Genomic DNA, 10,228 nt, shown 5'->3' with positions numbered 1-10,228 from the left:
AGAAAAAATCAATATTTTTTCACATTCATGTAAAAAAAAACTTGTTATTAGTGTCAATGAGTTCCATTTGACAAAATAAATTTTATTGATGTATTTTTTATCCTTCATATTACTTGAACATGTAGATCGGGTCTGAGGAAAAAAAATCTTTTTAGCTTGATTTTATGTTTTTTTTATCAATTTAAAGGTGTTTTGGATTAAAAATTAATTTATTAAGATTATAAAAGTTTTTTTTAAAATTTTAGACAAATATAGATTGAAAATTGGTTTTTTAGGTTTTAAGATCCACCTTTGGCATAAAAAAAAAGAAGCATGGCACGCAAATTCTAAACCCATAAAAAAATAAATTTTTTTTTTTAAAAAAAAGGGTTAAAATTCAATGTCAATAAACCCCTAACTAGAAGGAGCTATGGCCTATGGGTTATGGTGTCGGTGTTTGGTGACGCTTTGTCATTATCACGGTCAAAGTAAAATCTGGCTAGTGTGATAAACGGTCTTAGTAAACCTCTGATTACTTGATAAGCTCTCCTGTCAGGTCCTCCGCTGTGATACTCGTACAGTAGGTTAACATCACCGTCAAGATTCAGCCACTTGCCTAGATTGGGTAACGTTCTTTCAAGTTTTTCTTTTGATTGCAATCGGCCAGCAAAGTTTGCATTAAACTGGGGCTGTTATTGAGGTAATGTCAGTTGTTCTAGTATTTGTTTTTTAAATCACTTTTAAAACAAATTATTTTTTAATTTTTTTATATTTTAAATTAATTATTTTTGGTTTTTTTAGATAGTTTTAATATGACGATGTTAAAAATAAAGTTTTTAAAATAAAAAAAATTATTTCGATACATTTTCAAACAAAAAACATTTTAAAAAGCAATCGCTACTATAATATCAATAAGCTCTTATTCTAAAGCCAATTTGATCTACCATTAAGAAATATGGTTTGATTTAAAAAAAAATTCAAGATGATTTTTTATATAATATTGAGACAATATATTGGATCGACCCAGGCTTCACGACTTAACCAGTCAAATCCATAATCCGAGTAATGGACCCCGCTGAGTTTAAGAACTTTGTTTTTTAAAACTATTTTTTACTTCATTATATAATAATAAAAATAGACACTTATAAAATTAAAAACAAACTAAACATTAAGATGTTTGTTTGAAACTTTGATAACCTCATAGAACAAACTAAAATAATTTATAAGGACAAATTTTAAATCAAGCTTACGTTGAATGATGAATTAAAAAAAAATGGGACAAAAAAGAAATAAAAAAAGGGAAATGCAAAAAAAAAACCCATCATTTTTTGTTCATTAGTTATGTAGCCCGCGTTCTGCTGTGGGTTGGATTAAAAACATTTTGAAGATAAAAAAGATGTTCAACCAACAAAAGCGCTTTTTAAAGAAGGGAAAAAAACAATGTTGAATGATGAAAACAAAAATAAAAAGCAAAATAAAAAAAATCGATGTCAACCCGTGTTAACCCATTAAATGCGTTACCCGAGTCATTTGATAAAAAAAAAAATTAAAAAAAACCTTGAAGTTCAATTTTTAACTAACCAAATGATCAATGATTAAATTGGAAAAAAAAATTCAACCATACAAAGGGAAAAATAGCAATTATAAGTAAAAAATAAAAAATTTAAGGCTGCTCGGGCCAACCTGCCTAATCTATAGGTCAGGTTATAAGACTGAGATAATGCAAAAAAAAATAAAACAAAGAAAATAACAAAACATAGTTTTTTTTTTTTTAAAAAAAAATCAATGTTGAATGTTGAATAATAAGATGGAAAGGATTAGAAAAATAGCAACTATAACTCAAAAAAGGCTTGAACCCACTCAGGTGAACTTGCTAATCCAACATGTTAGGTCATGAGATCGGGATAACCCAACAATGAAAACAAAATAAAAAAAATCACGAAACCTAATTTTTTAAAGGATAAAATGATGAAGGATGAAATTGCAAAACGAAAATCAATTAATAAAAAAGATATAAAAAATACTAATTAAAAGAATGAGGATCATATGTGATATAAAAATCAAACTAAATAAAATCTCAAGGGATAAAATTGTAAAGAAAAAAAATACTAATTAAAAGAATAAAGACCACATTTGATATACAAGTCAAGTCAAATCAAATTTCAAGGGCTGAAATTAGAAAGAAAAAAAAATAGCAATTAAAAGAATGAGAATCAAATCTAATATAAAAATCAAACAATACTTAATATAAAAGGGATGAAATTGAAAAGAAAAATTAATTAAAAAAAGATCTCAAACAATCAAAAGAATGAGGAATGTAACTGAAATGAAAATAAAATGGGAGGATACATTTTTTTTTCTCGGCCAACACACATCCCGAGGTCATGAGAGAGAAAAGAGGGGGGAAAGAAAAAGCTCGACCGTAGCCAAATCATCGAGAACCACCATACACACGCTAGCCCAATAGAAACGCTGCTACTCACTGGTGCTGGTGACATGATATTATGGTGTTTTTAGCCACAGTATCACGTGTCACACGCCGCTTGAATGCGGCGTCTTTGCCTCACGCGCAGACGCATTCTCCCAAGATTTTTGACGTTTCTTCTTTTTTATTTTTAAATTTTATATCTCTAAAAGGACCAAACTAACCCCCATTCACATTGTGTTTAATGCAAAAACCAGAATAAAAGATCCAAAGAGCCTTTATATGGCAACCTATAAAATTTTGAACATAAGAGCATTAAAATAATTATACTGTATATTAAAAATAAATTTATAGAAAAACCCTTCCATGGTAGCCTAAACAATTTTGGCCATGAAGGTTAGGTAGCAACTACACTATGCAAATAAAATGGGTAAAAAAACAAAAAAAAAAAAAAAAAAAGGGTAAAAACTAAATTATGATAATAAGTGTGCATGCTTAGATAGTCAGGTAAGTGACTTGGAAAAGAAAAAATATATAAAAAAACAGGGGTTTGGACTCTATTTCTGCTTTGTTGTGGATGTTTCATAAAAATGGTTTAAGATTCAAAAAAAGCGAGTTCAGTAAATGGTCTCAATGAAAAGGGAAAAAGGAAATACAAAATCGTAGCAGGATATCATCTTAAATAGTCAAATTGATAAAATAATTTTTTGAATATAGTAATTATAGTTTTTTTATTTATATGTCTTCTAACAATAAAAAATCATTTAGAAAAGCCAATTATATTTATAAAATTAAATATAAAATTAATAAAGTAACATGAAAGTTAAAAGATATAATTTTAACTTTAAATTTAATTTTTTTAACAAAGTAGAGGCATAACTGATGTTATTAATTAATTAAAGAACAATTACTTCTTATTTTTCCCAACCACAGAGAAGCTGAGGCACAAGACTTTGAGATTTGCAGGTTTATTTTCTTATTTTTGCTCTGTTTTTAAAGAGAAAAACAAAGAAAAGAGACATTGACCAACAAAAATATATACTTTCTTTTGCTTTTGGCTGTTCTATAGAGAAGTGTAGAAATAACATTTCGGAGCAAGAAAATATATTTTAGCTATTCATATAGTTATCCCGTTGGAGTTGTTAAAACTGAAAATAATAGGTAAAAGTACAGTTTTTATTTTTATTTTGGCAATCCTGTTAGCTCCTGTGTTGGAGTTGCTCTAAGAGAAAAAATCTTAAAAAATAATGTTTTCGAATGAAAACTGTTATGAAAAACCTACAACAATTATTGATGAATATTACAATAGTAGAAAAAACTAGAAAAAACACAAAATTTAATGTGTTTTGATAATGTGCCTATATCCATAGGAGCATGGAGCTTTATTTTCATTATATGTCGAATAAGATTACATAGTGTATATTTATAGTAGACCATAAACATCTCAAAAAATCCAACCACCTGATGGGTGACCTGATAGTGGTTCTATGCCTGCTTGAAGCTATATTGTCATGTCGCTGAACTTCTAAACTAGAACTCTCTTCATTCTTAATGTTGTCTTCTCTAGTATAAGTCTTTAGCTCTACCTGCACCTTATGCTCATTGTTGCACCTCACATGTTTTGCTAGCTTCGCTCCGATATCTGTTTTTGAGTCACAAACTATAATAATACAAATATGCATCATTTAAGAGAAAAGTAGGGAAAACATAACCTGGAACTCCATATGTGACAATGAGACCTAGTATTTGATTTCTTCTTAATACCTCAATGAGACCTCCATGGACACTTCTTCTCTGAGGTCACCATGAAAAAATGCATTCTTCATATTGAATTGATGTACTAGCTAGTCTAAGTTCACTAAAAGGGACAAATGAATTCTCGCCATGTTTAATTTTTTTTTAAAAAACCACCCACTTTCATCCTACCATCTTCTTCCCAGCTGGTAGAGGCACAAGTGTCCAAGTTTTGTTTTTCTAAAAAGCATCCATTTCCTTCTTGGATAGCTCAAGTCCACTTAGGAACAATCAAAGCTTCATAAATAATGAAGGGTATGCTACATAAAGAGAGTGCTCATGCAAAATTTTAGAGTGGTTCAAAGATATTTTCTACAGATACATAATTGGAAAAAGTGATACCAGAGCCTCCACAGCTCCACTCCTCTTCCTGAAAGGTAAAGTATATCTCTCAAATGTATCATTAGAGTTTTAAGGTATTATAGGAGAATATACCTCTAGGATTTTCTCAAGAGAAGGGTCTGTAGGTATTAAGGAGATCAGAGGGGCGCCATTGCAACTTCCTCTTCAGATAGAGAAACCATGTTCGTTGTTCTAGTATTGACCCGTCCTAGATTTTCTATAAATCCTATATTTACTGCATCAGTATCTAAATTTGATACAGCACCTTTCTCTGCAAGGCGACAAGGCAGAGTATATCTGCAAGGCTTCATCAAAGACTGAGATTTTACCTGGAAAAGATGTGTGCATGTTATTGCAAAGAACGAATCATAAACTTTTTCCATTGATATCATTCATTTGAATCATACAGTGATTGCCATGCTATGAATATTAACCTTTCACAAATCTGATTCTGAATGGTAGAAGCTCTCGGCAATCCACTCAGACAGCATGCAGTATCGTTATTATTATTTGTAACAAAAAACTTGCAAATCCCTCGACACTTTAATGCATGCTTTCTGGACATTCCTTGTGAGGGTTGCATGATTACATCTTCTAAAAACATGATAGAAGAAAAGATCAAACATAGCTGGAATAGTACCGCTCAACATCTTTCTTGTACTTTAACTTGATCTTCTCCAGAGCAGGAAGAACATCTCGCATGCATATCCTCTCTCCTGGCAGATCTGCAGAGCATTCTAGGGCCAAATTCAAAATGGATGTTATACAATCCTTTTTAGCTACAAAATGTTCTTCCTCAATCAGCAAATTGGCATCAATAACTTCAGTGATTGCTTTGGGTAAGGATTGTTTGACCCAATTCTTCAAGCTCATTTCTCCTCCAAACATATCATCTGTGGGCTTCTTTCTTGTAAAAGTTTCCATCAAGAAAATACCATAGCTGTAAACATCACCTTTCACAGACACAATCCCTTCCAATCCATACTCTGCATTCCGATTTGGGGTAATTAATCAACTATCTTAATATTGCTTGAAAATACAAGATATGCTTGAAGTTCAAAAGAAAATATAGAATCATTGAACATGTAATTGTCTATGTAAAAAAGGTAAGTTCTGAAAAACAAAATAGAAAGATCACCTGGTGCCATATAACCAATAGTGGCTAGAGTCAATGTTTGTGTCACAGCATCCCCTTCTCCTAGAAGTCTTGAAATTCCAAAATCACTCACGTGTGCAACCATGTCTTCATTTATCAGGACATTACTGGGCTTTAGGTCACAGTGGACTACAGGTCTAGTACAGCCATGATGAAGATATTCCAATGCTGATGCCACATCTATCATAATATTCAGCCTCTGTAAGATATCAAGATAATAGTTGTGAGAGTACAACCATTTCTCAAGGCTCCCATGAGGTATGAACTCCAGTATTAAGGCTTTAAAATCAAGATTACAACAGCTGCTAATGATTTTGACAAGATTTCGATGGCGAAGCATGCGCAACACTTCACACTCAGAGTCAAATCTCATGAGCTCCCCTTCAAGCTGCAAATGGAAAACCTTTACTGCAATGCACAATCCATCTGAAAGAGTCCCTTTGTATACTGATCCACAACTCCCAGTGCCTAGCAAGTTGGTTTCGTTAAATCCTTCTGTTGCTCTATAAAGCTCATGGTACGAAATTTTTCTCCATGTTGCAGGAGGTAACGGATCTTCTTGAGTACTCAGTTTCCTTTTATGGCTTCTTCTGAAGATGATAACTGCGAGGGCAAGTACCAGAATTATGAATGCAATTGCTGGTACAATGTATCTTATTACAAATTCACGAGGCCTCTTAGATTGTCGATGAGTACTGATGCTTTTGCATGGCGGGACTTGCATTCTAATCGGACCACATAAGGCTTCATTGTCCATAAATGATCGGAAGGAGAAGTTTGCAAATGGTCCCCCATCAAGAATTTCTCCTTGCAATCGATTGAACGACACGTTGAAAGTTTTAAGATGTACAAGTTTCTCCAAGGACTTGGGGATAGCTCCAGAGAGACTGTTTCTTGATAGGTCAAGGAATTCTAAACTTACCAAGTCACCAAATGATGAAGGAATAGGACCCTGCATTCTATTATCAGATAAGGAGAAGTGAGCTAGATTTTGAAGGTCTGCGATGCTGGTTGGGATATCACCTGACAGTTGATTGCTTGAGAAATCGATAACTGTCACAACCTTCAAATTTCCAATCTCTAATGGGAGAGTACCAGTTAGAGAATTGAAAGACAAGTTTATCTGTAGCAAATCCTTTAGGCTCCAAAAGGTAGTAGGTATTGATGTGAATCTATTGGAGCCTAAATAGAGTTCTCTAAGAGATGTAATGTTACTCAGGCATGCAGGCAGTGATCCAGAAAACCCATTTTCTAAGAGATACAAGTAACTCAATCTCTCCAAATGACATATCTCATTGGGAATATGTCCTTGCAATTTGTTGCTTGCCAGAGAGAAATCTTGCAGATGTTTTAGTCTTCCAATTTCGCTCGGAATTGCTCCAGTCAGTTCATTCTGTTGTAGGATTAAGCCTATCAAATTGCTTAAGTTGCCGATTCCTCTGGGAATATTGCCTATAATTCTGCAATCAAAAGCATACAATTCTTCAAGAGAAGCAGATAAATTCCCAATGGAAACCGGAAGCCTACCCCTCAATGGATTTCCATTGAACCTTAAATAAGCTAAACTCCTGCAATTTGACAAAGACGAGAGAAAGCTTAATTCTGAACGTAAAGACTTGCTGGTCAAAATGTTTTCTGCCAAATTGAGTTTCTGCAGATTTCTTAAATTTCCAAGCAAATCAGGAATTCTGCCTGAGAATGAATTGTAGGACAAGTCTAAGACTATCAGTTTTGAAGCATTGCCGATAGAATCTGGGATTGGTCCACTAAGTTCATTTTTCTCTAGGTAGAGCTCCTCAAGATTTGGAAGCCCGAGACCTGTGTTTGATGGAAGATGGCCTGAAAGGTAGTTGTAAGCCATGTTGACTCTTCTCAATATTGAGAAGTTGAAGAAAGTAGATGGAATGGAGCCAGTGATATTGTTAAAGCCCAAGTCCAGTTCTTGTAGTGTATGCAAGTTACCCATTTCATTCGGTATTACACCTGCCATAAGAATAACTCTTCCCTATCAGACCCCTATAACATCAACATAATTCATTTAGAGAGCTTCCTACCAGAAAAAAAAAATGATGCAGTGCAGGAAAAGTATGCCTCTGGCCGCAACAAAATACACTCGGGGAGATAAAGATGAGTAACAAGAATCTAACGCTACAAGTAAAAACGCATAGTATGGTACCTGTTAAATTGTTATTTTCCACGTGTATTTCCATGAGATAAGTACAATTGCCAATCTCCCGCGGTATGTTTCCTGTACTTTCACTATCAATTAGTACAGGCATTTCTCTAGTGTTAGAATGTCAAAACAAAGATGTGGAAGATACCATTTAATCCGTTGACTTCTAAGCCCAACTTTTCCAGGCTAACAAGACGCGCAATCTCACCAGGAATTTGACCTGCAATGTCAGTGTTAGCATCAGTGACACTTGATCTAATTATAAAACGGTCTGAGGGAAATTACTGGCCTAAATAACTTATCAAAATACCGGAAAAGATGAAAAAGTTCGTCCCTCTCTTTATTTTATACAGTCTAGAACAGGAAACTACAGTACTAGAACGCTACTAAAGTATTTGAATTCTTGTAGCAAGAGAAACACTTGTAATTTAACATGAACTGAACGCGCATAAGGAATGTAGTGGAATGGTACGTACCGGTCAAGTTGTTTTTACCAAGATATAGCTCCTTGAGCTTTGTAAGAGTACAGATTTCTTTTGGAATGCTTCCTGTGAATCTGTTGCTTTCAAGGTCTAATACACGAAGTTCTGTGCATTTATGCAGATTAGATGGAATTCTTCCATGTAACTGGTTGTAACCCAGATTAAGCACTTCCAGGGTGGAAGGGATGTTACTCATGATCATAACCACTTGAAGAATGCCAGATAAACTGTTAGCTCGGAGATTAATTAACCGTAGAGAAGGCATGTTGAAAAGTATGGGAGAAATGACACCAGAAAAGTGGTTGTGTCCCAGGTCTAAAATCTTCAGGTTAGAAAGATTCCTGATTTCCTCCGAAATATTTCCTTCAATGAAATTGCCTTCCAGGTTCAGTGTCTCCAGTGCAGTGACGTTAAAGAGAGATGATGGAATGGAACCTGCGAGAGAGTTATTGGTGAGAAACAAGTGTTGAAGTTGTGGTAGCATTGCAAACCAGCTGGAAGGAATGTCTCCAGCAAAGTTGTTGTATGCCAAATTCATGTCTTTCAAGCGATGCAAGTGTGTTAGCTCACGGGGCAGGTAACCATGGAAGCTGTTGTTGCTCAGGTTTATGGAGACTAGAAATGAGAGATTTCCCACCTGAGGAGGGAGGGTGCCCTCAAGCCTCATGCTATAAAGATTTAAGCTTGTGACTCTTTGGTGGCCAGCACTGCAAGCGACTCCAATCCAACTGCAGAAAGACGTAGCGGTGGACCAATTATTTGCCAAGATGTTACCAGGATCAAATGTGATGTGTTTTTTCAAGGACATGAGTGCTAATTCATCAGTTGTGTTGGTATGGGGAATTGCCAAACAAACAATTAAGCAACTTATCAGTAATAGAAATGCCACCACACAACTCATGATGATGATGATGATGTTATGTTTAGCAATGACAGTGGGTGTGTTTCAAGCTGTAGGTAGGTGAATTTGGTATATAAAAGTAAGAGCAAATCAATGGCGTTCCTTTATACAAGGAGATTGGGCTCCATGAAACCTCAAAATAAGCTAAAGCACAGTCCCTCCACTAAAAAAAAAAACGCAGAGAAAAAGAAAAGGAGGGCACATGGCAATATGTCAACACAAGTGTTGTTTGAATGCGGAAAAGAAAGAGCTAATTGGGATTTTTCACCAAACCACCTACAAGAGAAACCTTGTACTCTTGTGTTTCTGTCTTGACAGTTGACGAAATGTTTCTTCTTTCACGGTCGACCAAGGAAAAACTATAGAGCGAGACAAGAAATGATGGCAGTCAACAATGGAGGAATGGATTAGTATTGTATGACTTTCCCAGGTAATAGCTCGTAGTTGAGGATTGTATAATGATGTGAATTGTTCCCAATTGAAATAAATATTTTCACCATTGTCAACAATGGAGGAATGGATCACTCCTCTGTTTTTCACCAAACTGCACTTATTTTCCCTTTTAACCAGTATCATGGATTAACACATGTTATGCGCTTTTCCAATTGCATACCCAACCACATCTTCAAACATTCTTGTATAACTATTTTTGTTTGATCGAGTAATTGTATAACTGGTGGCACTCCACTGTTTTTTTTTTTTTTAATTTAACGTGGGTGTTCGAGCCAGCTTGCACGTACCTCGATTAATCCCACGGGCCCTGAAGTTAACAACCATGTAAGCTTCCAGTGGCCATCATATGAGCAACCACATGGCTCGAACCTAAAACCACAGAGGGAGCAAACCTCTTGATCCCAAACTCTTATCACTGGGCCACCACCTAAATGGTTCACTGTTTTTTATTTTTAGTTGGTCTTTACTTTACAAAGTCTCTAAATATATAGCGTGACCGATGACTTGACTTAAGATCGAGTTT

The 10,228-nt window shown here is 34.7% G+C and overlaps 1 protein-coding gene across 1 annotated transcript; it reads right to left on the bottom strand.

Annotated features, from left to right (window-relative positions):
- Positions 1–3,830: 3,830 nt before the first annotated feature.
- LOC7472292 (probable LRR receptor-like serine/threonine-protein kinase At3g47570) lies at positions 3,831–9,446 on the bottom strand. Its single transcript, XM_024611469.2, has 5 exons — positions 8,346–9,446; positions 8,018–8,089; positions 7,873–7,944; positions 5,679–7,679; positions 3,831–5,526 (listed from the first exon to the last, which is right to left on the bottom strand). Exons 1-5 carry the CDS (start codon positions 9,250–9,252, stop codon positions 5,159–5,161), a joined length of 3,420 nt encoding a protein of 1,139 aa, XP_024467237.1. The 5' UTR covers positions 9,253–9,446; the 3' UTR covers positions 3,831–5,158.
- Between the last annotated feature and the right edge of the window lie 782 nt (positions 9,447–10,228).

Source organism: Populus trichocarpa, chromosome 11 (assembly GCF_000002775.5).
Source record: "Populus trichocarpa isolate Nisqually-1 chromosome 11, P.trichocarpa_v4.1, whole genome shotgun sequence".
Taxonomy (NCBI): Eukaryota; Viridiplantae; Streptophyta; class Magnoliopsida; order Malpighiales; family Salicaceae; genus Populus; species Populus trichocarpa.
The sequence above is the reverse complement of the archived record's forward strand: the minus strand, read 5'-3'. Positions and strand labels throughout refer to the sequence as shown.

Bases quoted from the DNA above. Each gene is read 5' to 3' on its own strand.
- LOC7472292 (XM_024611469.2), bottom strand. From the start codon at position 9,252: ATGAGTTGTGTGGTGGCATTTCTATTACTGATAAGTTGCTTAATTGTT. The intron at 8,090-8,345 runs GTACGTACCATT...CTGACATTGCAG, and splicing joins TGGTAAAAACAACTTGACCG to GTCAAATTCCTGGTGAGATT. The intron at 7,945-8,017 runs GTATCTTCCACA...GTGAAAGTACAG, and splicing joins AGAAGTCAACGGATTAAATG to GAAACATACCGCGGGAGATT.